At 49.2% G+C, this 17,992-nt stretch overlaps 1 protein-coding gene and 1 long non-coding RNA gene across 2 annotated transcripts; both read left to right on the top strand.

The window, feature by feature from the left end:
- The first annotated feature begins 6,998 nt into the window (after window positions 1–6,998).
- On the top strand, window positions 6,999–8,439 carry LOC111818219. Its single transcript, XR_002822258.1, has 3 exons — window positions 6,999–7,062; window positions 7,864–8,016; window positions 8,232–8,439. It is a non-coding gene; the product is annotated as an uncharacterized LOC111818219 (long non-coding RNA).
- Window positions 8,440–11,838: 3,399 nt separating this feature from the next.
- Window positions 11,839–15,151, top strand: Tyrobp (TYRO protein tyrosine kinase binding protein). Its single transcript, XM_004636746.2, has 5 exons — window positions 11,839–12,021; window positions 12,381–12,407; window positions 12,559–12,693; window positions 13,031–13,074; window positions 14,916–15,151. The coding sequence occupies exons 1-5, from the start codon at window positions 11,961–11,963 to the stop codon at window positions 14,982–14,984; spliced, it is 336 nt and encodes a 111-aa protein (XP_004636803.1). The 5' UTR covers window positions 11,839–11,960; the 3' UTR covers window positions 14,985–15,151.
- Window positions 15,152–17,992: the final 2,841 nt, after the last annotated feature.

Here is a 17,992-nt window from a genome sequence, read left to right as displayed (position 1 = left end):
TTTAGCAGACAGAGACACACCCTTTTATAACTTACTCCATCATCACTCAAATATGTAAACATAAATACATCGTATAAGACACTTTCTGATCATTGTTTGGGAATGTAGTATATTCACCTCTCTGCATCTTGCTTATTTCAGTTAAAATTCCTTCAGATCAATTTGTCGAGCTCTAATTTATCAGTAATGACTCCATTTATGACATGAATGAGCCACAATCAACAAAGCCAATTAAGCATTACTTAAATTATATGTTAAAAGCCTTCATTTTACAAGTAAATGAAAAGCCAGTTGTTGTCTAAATTGGCTATCCACAGCTAGCGCTGTATCAAAGCCCCATTCCAGCCAAGAGGCCGGGTGTGGTGGCTCACACCTGTAATCCCAGCCCCGAGGAAGCTGAGGCAGAATTGATTGGAGCTCGAGGCCAGCCTGGGCTACATAGTGAACTCAAGGGTAGCTACAAGTGAAACCCTGTCTGAAAAGAGAGAGGTGGATGGGGGCGGAGTACACGTGCTTTGCCCTTTCTTACACAAAGTAGAAATTATTCAAATCATTTCTGCCACGTTCCACTGACTAAAAGACAGTAATATGGACACACCTGCTACTGAGGTTAAGAAACACAATCTTAGCTAGAGAGAACCCCACTCCCAATTACAAGTTCTGTTTCAAGAGAAGAAGAGACTCAAGCACGATGGCACACCCCTGAAATCTCAGCACTCCAGGAGGGGGAGGCAGGAGAATTGCAAGTTGGAGTCTACCTTGGGCATTTCAGCAACTTACTGAGACTGTCTCAAAATAAAAAAATAAGCCAGGCACGATGGCACAATCTTTCAATCCCAGAAGGACTTCAAGAGACTGAGGCAGGAGGATTGCTGTGAGTTGGAGGCCAATCTGGGTTACATAGTTCAAAGCCAGTCTGGTCTACATAGTAAGACATTATCCCCAAAAGACTGGGGTTGTAGATTGGAGTGCAGGCCCTGCATTCAACACTCCATATACCAGAAAAAAAGAGAGAGAGAAAGAGGGGGAGAGGAAGAAGAAAAGCTGTTAGTGGACCACTGGCATTTCACCTCACTCACTTGGCAAACAAGCACTTGCTGGCGACTTCTGACAACCTAGGGTGGGAGACGCCTGGACAGTTGTCAACACTGCAGCTGCCAAGAACTAGAGATTTGTGCTTATAGTTCCAATTTCATTAAAACAGACTTTTAAATCCAGGTATAATTTAACAAAAGCATGTAGCCATATAATCAACACCATAAAAATATACACGTAGAGAGAAAGAATTCACCAGGCTTGGTGGTGACGCATGCCTGTAATCCCAGCTACTCAAGTAAACTGAGGCAGGAAGACCACAAGTTCAAGGCCAGGCTGGCAACTTACACATACCTCTTCTCAAACTAGAAATTGTTTTGGGGGTACTGGGAATTGAACTCAGGACCTCACACTAAAATGGAAATTTTCATTTTGTTGTAATTCTGTTTAAGGTTATGGGTTTAATCCCCAATACTCCTATGTAGTATATTTACATCACTCTAAAAGTCCCCCATTCTCTTTGAAGTTAACTACTTCTTCTACCTCCAGCCCCTGGCAGCTTCTGATCTGATTTTTGTCTCTGTGGTGTTACCAGAATGTCATGTAAATGTCATCACATAGGACGTAGCCTTTAGAATCGGGTTTGTACTTAACACACTGCATTTCAGGCGGCCTTCGTCAGGTTTTTGGAGAGGAATAGTTCATTCCTCTTTTTTACTAACGTATGTATTGTTAGCCCCTTCTTTTTTATTGCTGCATAGTATTCCCTTGGGTGGATATATTGCTTTATTTATCCATTCATCCACTGAAGAACATATGGGTTGTTTCCAGCCTGGGGTAATTACAAATAAAACCACTATGTGCATATTGTTCTGGTTTTTGTATGAACTTGAGTTTTCACTTCTCTTGGGTAAATACCTCGGAAAGGAGATTGCTGGATCACATGGTAAGTATATATTTAACTTCATGAGGAACTGACAGACTATTTTCCCAGGCATCTAATGCAGAAGTCTTGGCAGCATGTCCTAGGTGGCATCAGCAGTGCAGCGGTGGTGGTGTTTCTGGCTCTCCTAGAGACTTAATGAGGTCTGACACCCTCAAACACGTCCCTTCCCTGTCTCATTAAGGCAGCTTCTAGAACATTCCTATAAGAACCTTGCCTGCTGGATGGTCAGAGTGTCAGAGCTCCACTGGCCTGAATGCGGATGGCTTACACTTTCAGACTATGGAAGAGGCAGCTTCTTTGAAAAGAAGGCAGGGCTTCGAAGATGTCACAGCATCTGCTGTCCTGGTGACGCAGTGTCCATGCTCCCTTCTGGGATGACACTTCCCTTGTCCTTGTGTGTGTTCTCTTCGAGCCACACACTATAAAGAGGATTTCAATGCTGTGGATTTACTTGACAGGCTCTGGGCAGACCCGTGGGGAGCAGGGAAGACACACAGGGCAGGGAAGCAAAGGGTGTGTTAGCCAGCTTGCTCAGAGCTCATCTTGCTGGGGGTTTCTGGGAGCCAGTGTGGACTATGCCCCTAAGTTGTGCCATGCAAGTGTAAAGGAGCCTTTACACAACAACCCCACTCAGCTGTAGGTTGAGAACTCCTCTCCGGGGCATTAAGCTCTTGGTCCTTTCAGCTTGCCCTACCCATGGGCAGGAAGGGTACCTGAAATGGCACCTGCCTGTAATCCTAAGCATTCTAGGAGGCTGAGGCAGGAGGATGGTAAGTCTGAGCCCAGGCTGGGCAATTTAGCAACATAGTGAGACCCTTGTGTCAAAATAAGAGCATAAGAAAGAGTTGGAGATGTAGCTCAGTGTGGCGGCCCTGGGTTCCTACCCAGGGCCATGACTTTTTTTAAATCATGGTGCCTATGAAATGGCAGAAGCTCTGGGGTTCTCTAAGGAGGCAAGAGGGCTGAAGCGAGGAAGAGCAGAGCTGGCCAAGTGAAACACAGAGGTGGGGTACAGGAAGACAGGCTGGAGGGAGTCCAGAGACACCAAAGTTGTCACTTCCTCTGCTGTTTGCATGCTACACCTTCCTTTACTGCTTGTGCTTCAACCACAAGCCTTCACACATTTTTTTTTTTTTTGGTGGTACTAGAAATTGAATCCAGGGCTTTCACACTGAGCCATGTCCCTAGCCTTTCTTTAAACATTGTTTAAATTTTTCTGTTTTGAGCCAGGGCCTTGATAAATTTCATAGCTGTCCAGGTTGGACTTGAACTTGTGCTCCTCCTGCTTCTGCCTCTGAGAGTGCTGGCTGGAACTACAGGTATGCACCTGACATCTACATCATTTTCCACTCAGCTAGCTCAAGCCTCTAAGATATCAGCATTCCTCCTGGTGTCCATTGGTTTGGAAGAGAACCCCCTCATGTAGTGACTTCAGTCCGAGATTTACAATTTCCCATGATTCTGTGGGCTAATTTGATAGCTCTTCTCCACAAGGGGTTGATTAGGGTCACTCCAGCAGCTGTATGAGGTGGGTATCTGGGATGGTATAAAAAAGCTGAGGAGATTTCAGTCACCCGTCTAAGGCTCTAGCAGTGGATGCCCCTGGGGTGCCTTGGCTCTTGTCCATGGGGCTTTTCTCTATGTGGAGTTGAGACAAGACACCACCACATGGAAAGAGGGCAGGTACATTCCTGGCCCTTTATTTAAGACTCATAAAATCTCAGGCTCCTGCCTTCTTATCCTCCCAGTCTCATCAACCTCACAACCCAGGTGTGCCATTGAAGGCAGGCTGCCTTTGCTGGAGTGTCTCCAAAAATAAACTAGGTGAGAAAATGAAACTGCTATCGAGATTATCACAGAGGGACGGAGGACAAACAAACTCCTGGGCCCTTAACTTGTTCCTTGTTAAAAGCATCATTCATATTTTCCCCCAAGACAGTCAAGGACTTAAAGCTACTTTGGTTAAAAAACAGGGGGAGGCCCAATGAGTAACTAAAGCAGAACAAAGCTTGGCATCTCTGTCCCCTTTATCACCTTACAACTTCGAGGCCAGCCTGGACTTCTCTGTTGGGTCTTCAGTTCTCCTCGTCAGGCTGGAGTTCCTGCCCCATCTTCTCTTACTTTCCAATTCAAGCTCTGCCTTTCTCAACATACTTAGTGGCTTACTTTTTAATTTCTATGTGTGGCTGGGACAGTGGACCCCATCTAGTGTAGTCTCAGTCCCTCATCCTCCAGGGCTGCTTGGTGTGGCCTTGCTCTCCAGGGAGCTTGGCTTCCTTAGAGGATGGTGGCTGAGTCCCAAGAACACAAGCACATGCTGTACATGTGGGCTTCTTAAAGTGCAGGCTCAGGACGAGGCCGCATCTCTTCCACTGTGTTCTGGACTGAAGCAAGTCCTAAAGTCCAGCATGGAGGCACATGCCTATAATCCCAACACTCCAGAAGGCTGAGGCAGGAGGGCCACAAGTTTGAGCCCAGCCTGGGAAACTTACAGATTTAGCAAAAACTTGTCTCAATGGGCCAGGGAGATAGCTCAGTAGAATAAGCATTTGCCTGGCAAGTGCAAGGTCCTGAGTTCAATCCCTGGTACCACAAAAAACAACAACAATGAAAAAAAAAATCATAAATAAAAGGACTGGGAAAACAGATGTTGTGGCACACAGCTGTAACCCCAGAACTCAGGAAGCTCAGGCAGGAGGGTCACTGTGAGTTTGAAGCCAGCCTGGGCTACACAGTGAGATCAAGGTCAGCCTAAACTACATAGCGAGACACTGTTTCAAAACACTTCCTTCCCACTCCCCAGCCCCCTACAAAAGACCTGGGAGTAACTTGGTTCAAACCCGAATACTGGGGGTGGGTAGCAAGTCACAAGCCAGCTCAGATTCCCTAATGGGAGGGACAACGTGTGTGTGTGTGTGTGTGTGTGTGTGTGTGTGTGTGTGTGTATCAGGAAGGAGGACTCCTTGGTTAGTGACTTCAGAGACTCTCCCACAAATGGAAAGTTTCTGCCTTGCTTGGCAGTCTAGAGCTGGGGTGGCTCCTCCAAGTGAGGGGTCTGTGGCTCTTGCCTTCTTTCTGTTCCTTTCCACAGTGCTTCCTGGTAAGCTTGCTCCAGGGTCTCCCCTCACACGTGGGAATTTCAGCAGTGAGACAGGAAGGAAAGGGAGCAGGCTGCGGCCTTGCACAGTGGCTCTGACCTCCCAAGCGCCTGTTCATTGCCCACCCTGCAAGCAGGTAGAGTGAACTGTGTGGCCTTCTAAATGCAAATGGAGTTGGGAAATCTGACCCTCAGCCTGGCGCCACATGGCCTGCTCCCATGGGAGAGGAGCAAGAGGATGTTTGAGGGCACTGTTCTTCTTTTTATTTTTAAGATTTTTATTGTGGATATATATCTCTATATATCTCTATATCTATCTATCTATCTATCTATCTATCTATCTATCTATCTATCTATATCCAGGTACAATGGCACATGCTTGAATCCCAGCACTTTGGGAGGCTGAGACAGGAGGATCATGAATTTGAGCCCAGCCTGGACAGTTTGGCAACGTAGTGAGACCCTGTCTCAAAATAAAAATATCAAAAGGGCTGAGAATGGATCTCAGTACAAAGGTCCTGGGTTCAATCCTCAAGACCACCGTGAAACAGAAACAAACAAAAAGCCCTGCAGCATAAACATTTCCTTCTTAACCATTCAGTGCACAGTTCGGCGATAAACGTTCTCGTGATATTCTGCACGCACCACCAACATCCATCTCCAGAACGCTTTTCATCTTCTGAAACAGCAGCCCCATATCCAGTGTTACGGTTTGAGTGTGTCCCTCTAAGTTCATGTGCTGGAACTTAATCCCCGCCAGTACCCTGCTTCTAAAGCGGCTCAGCCACTACACTTCCCAGCTTCTGGGTTGCTCGGCTCTTCCTCTGGAGTTAGATTCCAGGTTCTTGTTAGCCAGAACAAAGAATTGGATGGAATGAGCCAAAAAAACAGCAGCCAAATTTATTCGGGAAAGTAAAAGTGAAGAGAAGGGGAGAAGCTGGCTCTGCAGAGCAAGCTCAGGCTGAGAAAAGAGAAAAACAAGGTAAAAGCAAAAATAAAAGTGTCTCTGTGTCTGGGAAATGCAGCGTGGGCTAAGTTGGAAAGTTATGATGGACAGAGAGTTCTTCATGTTGTAGGTGTGTCCTTCATATTGTCCAAATCTCGAGGAAACTAGCGAGAACTTCTGCATACAGGTCCTGAGGGGTGGTGCTGGGATCCCACATCTCACAGCCTGCTCAGGTTCTCACAGGAAATCCACATACAGGCTCTGGGAACTGCTCTGCTCTTGTGTCTGGGATCTTGTAATTAAAGGGTCATGCCTACCACCCCAGCCACTTTTGCCTCCCCCTAATCTCCTGTCTCACTAATGCAACCGTGTTGAGGATTGGGACCTTCAAGGGGTGATTAGGCCAGCCGTGGTGGTGGCCACCTGTAATGCTAGGACTCTGGGAGGCTGAGGCAGGAGGATCACAAATTTGAACCCAGTCTGGAGAATTTAACAACTTACCAAGACTTTGTCTCCAAAAATAAAAAGTAAAAAAGGGGGAGATGCTGGAGATAGAGCTCAGTGTGAAGATCCAGGATTCAATGCCCAGTACCAGGTCTGAGGAGGGCAGTGATCCGGGCATGTAGGCTCTGTCCTTACGCTTGGGTGAACATGGCTTCCTCAGGACTAAGTCTGTCACCTTGAGAGGCAGTTTGTATAAAAGCAGTCTGGTCCTCATCTGCCTTCTCTCTCCCTCATGTGCTTTCTTGCCCTCTGCTTTGTGACCTCATATTTCCCAGCTTCTGGAACTATGAGAAACAAGTCCCTTTTCTTTATGCTTCTTATCAGATAATCTTTGACAGCAGCCCAGAACATTCCAAGACACCCAGTAAACACCAGTTTCCACCCCAGCCTCCAACCATCATTCCATTGTTGTTACTGTTTTGCATATAACACATCAAACCCAGGGCTCTGCTCACACTGGACGAGTGCTGCCCCACTGAGTTACATCCTCAGCCCCGCACCACTGTAGCTTCACTGTGTGTGAATTTTACTACTGTGAGTACACCATATAAATGGGATCCTACAGTATTGGGGAGATGGGCTTTTATTTTCAGTACTGTCCATCTAATTTGTAATTATACTGAGTGACAGTCAACATCAGCCCTTTTGATGTTTTATTTTGAGACAGAGTCTTGCTAAGTCCTTAAATTGCTCAGGCTTAACTGCAACTTTCAATCCTCCTGCCTCAGCCTCCCAAAATGCGGAGATCACAGGCTTTTGCCACCAGGCTCGGCTGACACTAGCATTTTTATCTGCCAAGAGATTAAATATTTTTGGAACCCTTAAAACTCTTCAGATACAAGAAAGAAGCCAGATTTAATCCAGCGTTTTACCACTGGTAGTCACTTAGTCAATATGCAAAGAATAATTACTGAGCTTCTGTGCTGTGTACTGGGGATACAACCGTGAATGGGACAGAAAGGTCACTGTTCTCATGGAATTTCCATTCTACAAGAAATGATAAGTAGTACAAATGAGGAACACAGAGATCTGAGAATTTCAGGTATGACAAATACCAGGCTGAAAAAGAAACTACTCTGTGTGTGTGTGTGTGTGTGTGTGTGTGTGTGCAAGCGCGCGTGCGGTGGGGAGGACTTTAGCAGTGGCATCAGCACAGCCTTGGGGATAGGAGGACACATGGGCTGAGACCTGGAGGACGCGAAGCTTTGCAGAGTGACAGTGACACAGATGCTCTGGGCAAAGCATTAAGGGCAGGCACGGTGCCTTCTCTGCCTCTGAAGCACAGAGCCGCAGACGAGGTAAAGTGTCACCAACAGGAGTTTGTTTGGCTCACAGTTCTGGAGGCCGGGAAGTCTGGGTACACTGTGCCAGCATCTAGCAAGGGCTTCTATGCTGAGTCACACAAGACAGAAGCGCAAGCTATCACAGGAGAGATGGGGGAATCGGATGGATTCACCCCTTTCATTAAAGACTCCCTCCCTTGATAAGGTAATAATGCATTCTTGAGGTGACCTCATCCTGTGTGTGTGTGTGTGTGTGTGTGTGTGTGTGTGTAGGGGGTGCTCTGAGATCTGAACTCACGGACTTTACACTGAACACATGCCCAGCCCTTCTGACTTTGTATTTTCAGACAGGGCCTCACCATGTCTCTAAATTGCCCGGGTGGAGCTCACACTTGGGATCTATTTGCCTCCACTTTCCAGAGTGCTGGGATTACAGGCCTGCGACCTCACATTTGTCCTCGTCTGACACTAAAGTTTCCACTGCTTCACACGGTTACAAAAGCAACGTGAGTTTTGGAGAAGACATCCGAGCCATCCATCGCAGAAGCAGAGCAGCAGGTGCAGAGGTCCTGAGGCAATGCTGAATTTAGCTCATTCAAAGAGTAGCTTGGAGGCCAGTGTCTTCAGTGAACCAGCGAGTAGCATGAGGGAGATGGGGGGAGGGGAGAAAGAGGGGCGGGGGTGAGATCTTTCAGAGCCCGCACATCTTGTAAATATACATTTGTATTTCTCTTGGGTGAATGACCAGTAGCAGAATCGCTGTGTTTCTGAGGAGGTGAATGCTTCACTTTACAAGACACCACCAAGACCGTCTTCCAAAGTGGTCCGTCTGTCTCACATTTCCACCAGCGACGGATGCGATTCCCATTGCTCCACATCTCTGCCGACTCTTGATGGGATCAGTCTTTTTAATTTTAGTCATTCTAGTGGGTGTGCCCTGGCATTTCACTGTGGTTTTTCATTTGTATTTCCCTAATGACTAATGAGGTTGAATGCTGTTCCACATACTTATTATTGAACATTTGTAAGTCTTTTGTAAAGTGTCTGTGCTAACCTCTTCTGGCCACTTAAAAGATTAAGTGTCTGAGTTGGTTGCCTGCAGAGGGGGAGCCTAGGGACTTGTCCATGTGATAAGGTGCTCTATCACTGAGCTACACCCCAACCATATTTGTCTCATTTTTCAAAAGCATCTTCTGGCTTCTGAGGGCAGAATAAGCTGCTTCCACAGAGGCCAGAACTCAGCCTGGTTTCTGGGACGGTCAGCTTGGACCTTCCCTGGCTCCTGGCTCACTGCCAGGAGAGATCGGGCAGCTTTGCAGGTTGTAGGTGAGGCTGTCATCTTGCTGTAGCCTGGACCCACCTTGGGCACAACTTAGTTGGTGGAATGCCTTCCATTTCATCTTCTTTCTTTCCCCAGAGAGGGGGCCTTATCCCCCGACCCAGCCCAGACAGCAGTCTAACCCTGTTTCATGGTCGGCACCAGCATGGTTGTTATCTGTTGCAAAAAAGTTCCTTTTGAGCTGGTTAAAAAACTGTACAGTTCATATCCCACCACCAATGCCTGCCACCACCAGAGTTCCTTCCCTTGGGAGCCCTTGGGCCTCCTACAGCTCAGCAACTAAAGGGGGCTTCCAAGACGCCAGCCCATCCTGATGGCCACACTTGTCCTCATTGGACGGTGCCTGTGTACCCTGTTGTGTCTTTTGGGGGATAGCTCACGCCCGATGGGAGTTGGAGGATGGGGTCAAGAGGTTGAGGCTGAAGGGCTAAAGGAGGGATTTTTGCTTTGTTTCTTTTTTTTTTGAGACAGAGTCTTACTATGTGGCTTAGGTTGGTCTTAAACCCACTCTATAGTATGAGTTGGCTTCAAAATCACAGTGATCCTCCTGCCTCAGCCTCCAGGTTCTGGGACGACAAGGCATGTGCCACCAAAACTGGATGTTTCATATGGCTTTGTTTTGTGGTTCTAGAGATCAAATCCATGGGTTATATATGCTAGGCAAGCACTATTGTGCTGGGATATATCTTTAGTCCTTTTGAGTTTTTTAATTTTATTTTTTAACTTTTTTTGTTTGTTTGCTTGTTCTTTTTTTTAAGATAAGATCTCACCATGTAGTTTAGGCTGGCGTTGAACTTACTCTATATCTCCAGGTGGCCTTGAACTTGACACGATCCTCCTGCCTTAGCCTCTGGAATGTTGGTGTCATTGGTGTGTGCCACTGAGCTCCCACTGTGCCTGGGTATGGGAGGACTTTTTATCAAGGGAGCCCAGAACTCAATGCTGAACATGCTAATAACAATCATGATGACCATGACAATAATGGTTAACATTTCAGAAGCAGTGCAAGGTGTCAGTCATTGTTCAAATTGACCTTAAAGTCCTCTCCGCAAAACTTTCCAGCAGAGTGGCCCAGTTTCCTGCTCCCATCTGAGCCATCACAGTCTGTTCTACAACCACAGGGAGGCTCTGACCACCAGAGCCGGGTCAGGGCCTTTGTGACCTCCGACTGCCCCTCGCTCACTCTACTCAGGTTGCCTTGAGAGTCCTGCTGTGCCCAGCAGTCCGAGGGTCTGAGCTTCCATGCTCTGTCTAGGCCCTAATGGGTTCTGTAGGGTGTCGGGGCTTTGCTAGGCCTGGGCAGCAGCGGCCTCCAGCAGCCTGAGCCTCCTGTAGCCTCCAGATTCCTCTCTCCCTCCCCCACTGGCACCCAGTGTCTGCCCCATGACCAGCATCCAGCTTCCCCTTTCTCTCCAGAACCCGGGCTGGGAGCACCAGGGTGTGACCTGTGGATGGGGGAGGAGGCTTCCGTAGCTGTCATCCCCCGCACCCTAACCTCAGGTTCCTCCTTCTCCAGCCTCAGCTCAGGCTCCCTTGGGGGACTAGAAGTCCCTGTCTCTGCCTGGGTGGCCCCTTTAGTCCTTGCTGCCAACCACTTCCTCATTGGCCAGGGTAGCCCAGCTCGGCCCAGTGGTGGCCGTGTTGTTCCCACCTGCCTTACCTCAAGTGCAAGCCTGTCTGTGGTGGTGTACTTGTGACACTCATTCTCGTCCCTGTTTGTCTGCTTTGCTTCACTTTCCCCTTCCCTCCTTTTTTCTTTTCTTCCTTTCTGCCCTGGGCTTCATTTCCACCTTTATTTGCTTTGTGACCTCAGGCAAGGGCAAGTATCTTTCTGTGCCTCTCTGTAGCGTGGAGAAGAAGAAGAAGGTCTGGGAATGAAATGATTTAACATTTATGACAGAGTCCTGTGCAGCATTAGCACGCACACTCTCACGGTTCTCTCTTAATATCCTACAACTACTACAAGGGTCTGATGATCAAATATTAGCCATAATTTTAGCTGATGCTTATAAAAAGCTGACAAGGCCCTCTCCTATTTATTTTATTTTTTGGCAGAACCAGGGGTTGAACTCAGGCCCTTGCGCTTGCCAGGGAAGCACTTATTCTACTGAGCCATCTCCTCGGCCCCAAGGCCCTCTTCTAAGTATGAAAATTCACATAAACCCCACTAGAAACCTACCAAATACATACCGCTGTAGTCCCAATTTTTTTAAAATTATTAGTACATAATGATCCCATGTGCTGTGGGGTGGGGGTGTCTATACTTTTCACAGCTCAAAATGTTTTTTTTTTTTTTTTTTGTGGCCGGGGAGATGGCTCAATAGAATAAGCCCTTGCCTGGCAAGCACAAGGGCCTGAGTTCAATCCCCGGTTCCGCAAAAAAAAACCAAAAAAATCTTTTTTTCATTCCCTCCTCCCTCCCTCCATCTCCTGGACCCTTTCCTTTTTGGAAGAGATTATCTTACAAATGAAGATGCTGAGGCCCAGGAGCCTTGCAGACTGTTGTGGAGAGGCAGAGCCAGCTTCAGTCATAGGCAACCACCAGCCCTCTTGTCACAATGATGTCTGGCCCTTGATAGGGGATGAAGAGCAAGAATGGATGCATACACCTGTTTGTCCTTTGTGTCCAGTCGTCAGGGACAGTGTTTTGGCCCTGGGCCTGATTCTCTCTGCTGTTCTGCCTGGCCCTCCTCCCTCCCCACTGTCCCCTCCTCCTCCTGCCACCACCCACTTCAGACTTCCTCCTTCACTCGCTTGGACGCCACGCCACGTCTACTGGCCCCCTGGACAGTCCAGCAGTGTCGCATATCATGGGGGGACTGGAACCCTCCTGGCGGCTTCTGCTCCTGCCTCTCCTTCTGACCGTGGCCGGTGAGTTGGGGGCTTCTGCAGCCATTTCCCATTTCCCCAAGCACGGACAGGGGCAGGGCCCGGAGCTGTGCAAGGAGAGAAATACCAAGGGGAGGGTGGGAGGGAGCAGGTCCCCCCAAACCTGTGGGTCTCTCCCTGAGCCAGAGATCTTAAGATATGGCCCCTGGTACAAGCAGAAGGAGGGGACATGCAAGGATGTCGCAATAGGGCAGGCAAGTACAGAGGCCACACATGTCCGGCAGCCTCGACACCAGGACGCCAGGTCCCACAAGATGCTGCTTTTCACCTTTCCAAGCTTTTATCCTCTCTCAGCTCAGTCATAGCTACATGCCTCAGTTTACCTCTTCTTCCGTCCTCAGGTCTCAGTCCTGTCCAGGCTCAGAGTGGTAAGGCCAGACCCAGAAATCTCTCTTTCTACCTCCCGCCCTCCCCTTCTTGTCTCTTCTCCAACCTTCCCAGACCTCTTTCTGCTGATGTCCACCTTCCATGCCTAATGCACGCACACCAACTGCCCCAACCTCTATGCTGCATTCACAGGATACAACTGCTCCCCCATGAGCCCCGGGGTGCTGGCGGGGATCGTGCTGGGAGACCTGGTGCTGACCCTGCTCATTGCCCTGGCTGTGTACTCTCTAGGCCGACTGGTCCCTCGGGGGCAAAAGACTGCCCAGAGTAAGTGGGGCTGGCTCAGGACACTGAGGACTGACCTAGTGGGGGCTCAGGGTAATCCCCCAGGTCACAGGCACCCACAGGGCTGGTGAGGGAGGGGCTGGATATACAGATATACCCCTTTGCATGAGGTAGGAGAATCACAAGTTCAAGCCCAGCCGGAACAACTAAGTAACTTAGTGAGACCCTATCTTAATATTTAAAAGACCTGGGAATGTAGCTCAATGTAAAGGTGTTGGGTTCAATTTCCAGAGCCACATAAAAAAAAAAAAAAAAAAAGTAAAAAGAAAATAACGGCCCTGTCCATCTTTGTACCCTTTCTTCCCCACCCCCACCCCAGTGACCCGGAAGCAGCCCATCACTGAGACTGAATCACCATATCAGGTAAGGAAATCACCCCCCCAGACTCTTTCTCACCTCTCACTCCTGCCTACTCCTGCTCACAAACATGCCTCCCAACTACCTTAACACTTCTCTCCTGGCAGCTCCGCCCAACCTTGAAATCAAGGTTGGAATCTATCCAAAGCCATATTAAGGGATGATCCCAACCTTATGCTAAGCTTAAAATGTGTAGAGAGGAAATACGACTCTGTAAGGTCAAGAAAGGAGCCCAGGATAGCAGCACAGGCTGGTAATTCCTGGACCCTGGGAGGCTGAAGCAGGAAGATCTCAGATTAGCACTTTAGCAATTTAGCGAGACTCTGTTTCAAAATAAGAAATAGACAAGATCTGAGAATGTAGTTTACTACAAAGTCTCTGAGTCCAGTGACCCATCTTGGGGATTGGGGTGGGCAAGAGTTACTCTGGAAGAAGCCTGGCCCCAGGACATGCTGATTCCTGGGAGAGGCCTTTAGTAAGGCAGAGGATAGAATTCAGGCCTAGTTTGGCAACTCTTAAAGAGAGAAGGCCAGGGGCTGGGCAGATAGCTTGATGGTCTAAGCACCTGCTTGATTCCCAGTACCACATGCCGAGCCAGCCCTGGAATCCTAGGTACACTGTACCGGCCACCAAGACCAGGAGTGGTGGTGCATGCCTGTAATCCCAGTGCTGGGGAGGCTGAGACAGGAGGATCACTATGAGTCTGAGCTGTGTAGTGAGACCCTGTACCAAACAGAGAGGAGTCCTAGCATTTGGGGGCTACTGAATCTCACATCCTTTTGAAAAGCTGATACTACAGACTCCTCAGAAAACTACACCCACACCCCACACCCCCACCCCACGTTCCTCTATATAATCAGAGTAATGTAAGAGTCTTTGAGCCCCTTCTTAAAAGTCATAATGCATGGCTTTGGGATGTAGCTTGGTGGTAGTGTTTGCATGGTGAGAACAATATTCTGGGTCCCAGGCTCAGCACCACTCATACACAAAAATCATGATGTGGTGTGACATGGTCCCAGCTTTCCCTTCCCATCAAGACTCCTCCTTTTGGGGGCTCACAAGGTTCTTTGAGACCCTTTCCCACAGTAAGACACGCCCCAACTGCCCGTGCAGCAGGATTCATAGATTCTGCCTGAGGCCTGCCTCTTGGCTCCACAGACTCTCACCCTAACCCCCTGTTTGCGAACCCTGAAATCTAATTCATGGTCTGCAACCGGCTTTCCGGATTTGCCTGACTTGTGGATAACAAGTTTATTTGCAAAGTATATAATTTGGTTTAAAGTATAAAGTTTGGTGAGATCCAGGAGACTGAGGGGGTGTTCCAATTACTAAGAGCAGGTGAGATGTCACCCCAGTGTACCCAGCCCTTCAGTATTTGTTGAGCACCTTTATGCACCACATGCTGGGGCCACAGCAATAGAGATGACAGGCTAGCTGGGCTGGGAAGACAGATTTGAAGCAAATTAACAGAATCACTGTGCAGAAGCCACCTTGAAGGAAATAAAGCAGGCTAATAGAATGGTGATCAGAGGGGCAGTGTAGAGGGGGGAAGTGAGAAATGCCCTCTGAGAATGGGGCACAAGCTGGGACTTGAAGGGGGAGAAGGAGGTGAAAGATCCAAGGGACCCAGATTCTGAGAAGAGGGAATACCATGCGCAAAGGCCCTGAGGCTAAAGCATGAGGTTGAAGCAGCGGGTAAAGGGGAACACAGGATGGACTTGACTAAAATCCAGAGGTCTTCCATGCCCATGATGGTGAAGAAGCTTGTAAGCTGTTGTAAACAGGATGGGTCTTGTTTTAAGTGTATTTGGTAGGCCCCTATCCACTGATGGTCTCCATCCTGTTAGGAGCTCCAAGGTACAAGGTCAGATGTCTACAGCGACCTCAACACACAGCGGCAGCCATACTACAAATGAGGCCAAATGATACCTGTCCATAACCTGATGCCTGGACCCGGGCATTTCTGATGCCCACCAAGCACATCATTTCTACCCCTACGGAGATGCACAGCCACAAAGTGCCCACCCTGAGCTATCAGACCTCTTCCTGGTCTTGTCCCCAAATAAACAAGGGAGCACGAAAGCAAAAAAACCCTGTTATGTCTGATGTCTGGGCTGAGGAACTGGGGTTTCGTGGGGTCCTGAGGAATCTTTGGTTTAGAAACAGCTAAGTGGGAGAAAAGCTTTGAGAACCCTGAGGTTCTCTTAAGAAGAAAACTAGAGAATTTTAACTGCTTTATTTCAATCCAGAAGGGAGCTCTGTGTGTGTGTGTGTGTGTGTGTGTGTGTGTGTGTGTGTGTGTGTGAGCGCGCTCTTTCTATGTTGCCACTCAGAGCTCAGGATGAGGTCAGAAGTCAAGGGTTGAAGTTGCAGGGGTCAGCCCCTGTGGGGCATGTTGAGGTAGACTCTGCTGTCTTCTAGGGGTGGGGAGAAGAAATCATGAAGCCTGACCTCCCACCCCCTCCCCACTCGCCCCACTTCTTCACCTTACTGGGTAACCCCTGCCTCCGGGGTTTCCTCAGGGGTTCCCCAAAGCACCACCCCCAGGGGTTCCCCAGCATCTTCAGGGCTTCCCTGGGAGCCCCCTCCACGGGACACCCACCCTAGGGACACCACCCTCCCTCCAGGCCACACACCCAGTCGCTGCCGTCATGGGGGAGGGTAGCGGGGGTTGTTCAGCGGAGGCTGGGAAGGGCACAAGCGAAGACCACGCCTACCATGCAAAGCGACCAGACCGCAATGGCAGCCAGGAGCTGCTGGGAGAGCCGCCCTCATCCGGAGCAGCAACCTGGAGGGTGGGGCTCTGAAAAAAAGATGCCTGAGGGGGCACTGGGTCCCTAGCTGTGCTATTGGGCATAGGGAGAGGAGGACGACGACCCCTGGGACCAAGGTGGATCCCAGATGCTGGGATTATGCTTCGGGGATAAAAGGAGGGCTTTAGTTTGCTAACGAACAGGGCAAGGTGGGCCTTAGAGAGAGTGGCAGATCTTCAGGAGGCTCAGATTTGGAGACTGGGCAGCTGCAGATGTTGAGGAGCCTGAGGCTTTCTCCTTTAGGAATGGAAGTGGCACCTGGGTGTCAAAGGGAGGGAAGATCTCTCACTTGGGGACGTCTAAGATGCAACCACTGTGGAAAGAGAAAGTGGATGGGGGTGGGGTGGGGGTGGGAGAATAGAGCAGGGAAGGGGGTGTTGACTGTGGACAGGTGGGTGAGAAAGGTAGGCCAAATGGAAAGGGGAGCACCCAGGGATATGGGGCACATGGCAAGTAGAAGTGTAATCCCAGCGGCGGAAGGATCCAAGCTGAAGCCTACCCCAGGCAGTATAGTGACTTAGTGAGATTTTGTCTATATAATTCAGGCTGGCCTTGAACTCACTTTATAGCCCAGGTTGGTCTCAAACTCAAAGCAGGCTCAAAGTCCAGCCTCAGTCTCCCCAGCGCTGGGATTACAGGTGTGCGCCACCACACCCAGACTGGATTACTGGCTCAGGGGCAGGGGCCGGCGTGGCATGCATGACCAGGGATAGAACCGTGGTCCCTGCGCTTGCCAAAGCAGGCATTTAGTCCATTGAGCTATCTCACCAGCCCTAAATTTATTTATTTATTTATTTGGCAGAACCGGGGATTGAACTCAAGCCCTTGCGCTTGTCAAGCAAGCGCTTATTCTACTAAGCCATCTCCCTGCCCCCCGCCAAATTTATTTTTTAAAAGGGCTGGAAATGTAGTTTAGTGCAAAGACCCTGGGTTTGATCTCCTATACTCCCTGATCCTTCCCCAAAAGAAAGAAAGTGGGAAGTAGAAGCAGTGGCCTGGGGAGGTTAATAGCACAGGAGGGGAGATTATGGGCTCTAGGAAACCCCCCCACATAATCCCCCCCGGGGGGGGGGGCTCCAAGATCCATGGACCTCCAGGAAGGGAAGCAACAAGGACAAGAATACTCAAAGCACCTATGCCTTCAGATGTCACCCTTCCCACAGGTACTGCCTTCCCACAGGTACTGCCTGCCACCCCCCAGTAAGTGCGGACCACCTGAGAAGCAGCAGAAGGATTCAGCCTGCAGGGGCCATAGTGGGCTGAGAACTGAGGGCTTTGGCTCAAGACTGTGGCCAAGAGAAGTCCCAAGGAACTGTGGGGGAGCAGAGAGGTGGCAATAGTGGATGACACCCTGCAAGGCCACCTATTTCCTGTGCATGTTTGTGCATGGGGAGGGGGTGCTTGTGACTGCCTTTGGGAATGATGGGAGGGGTCAGAAAGCTCCAGAGGCTGCTATGGTTGTCCAAGTGGGGAGTGACAGGTGGACAGGGTGTGGGCGTGGGCGTGATTCTAGAAATAGGAGGTAGAGCCAAGGATATTTGGAGCGGACTGATGGAGCGGATGTGGGTGTGCAGGAGAGGGATTTGTGTGACCTAGGCTTTCAGAGGGAGCAGGTGAAAAGATGGAGTGGGCTGACAGTGGCTGAGGGAAGCTGTTGTGAAGAAAAGTGCTAAGGACTGGGCTCTCAGAATTGAAAATGCCTGACACAGCTCCCTGTGGAATTGCTGAAAGCCCACAGCACTCAATCTCAGTCTCTCTCTCTCTCTCTCTCTCTCTCTCTCTCTCTCTCTCTCTCTCTCTCATTTATTTGTGATAGGGTCTCCCCAAGTCGATAAACTGCTTACAGTGGGCTGGAGCTTATAATTCTCCTGCCTCAGCCTTCCAGACTGCTGGGATTATCCCTAAACTCTTTCATCTGTCCAGGGGATAAATCTGTGCTGGAAATGAAAATTCGAGGGTGGAAGGTTTAAGGATGGTATTTGAAACCCTGAGACTTGCCTGGCATAGTGGCACATGCCTATAATACCAGCACTCAAGAGGCTGAGGTAGGAGGATCAAAAGTGAGTTTGAAGGGGCCGGGGAGATGGCTCAGTAGGATAAGCATTTGATTG

The sequence above is a fragment of the Octodon degus genome, unplaced genomic scaffold, assembly GCF_000260255.1.
Source record: "Octodon degus isolate 3935 unplaced genomic scaffold, OctDeg1.0 scaffold00083, whole genome shotgun sequence".
In the NCBI taxonomy this organism is placed as follows: Eukaryota; Metazoa; Chordata; class Mammalia; order Rodentia; family Octodontidae; genus Octodon; species Octodon degus.
This window is presented reverse-complemented; position numbering and strand designations above follow the sequence as displayed.

Excerpts from the sequence above, each read along its gene's own strand:
- Tyrobp (XM_004636746.2), top strand. The coding sequence starts at position 11,961 with ATGGGGGGACTGGAACCCTCCTGGCGGCTTCTGCTCCTGCCTCTCCTT. Across the intron at positions 12,022-12,380 it reads TCTCCTTCTGACCGTGGCCG|GTCTCAGTCCTGTCCAGGCT; the intron begins GTGAGTTGGGGG and ends TTCCGTCCTCAG. Across the intron at positions 12,694-13,030 it reads GGGGCAAAAGACTGCCCAGA|TGACCCGGAAGCAGCCCATC; the intron begins GTAAGTGGGGCT and ends CCCCCACCCCAG.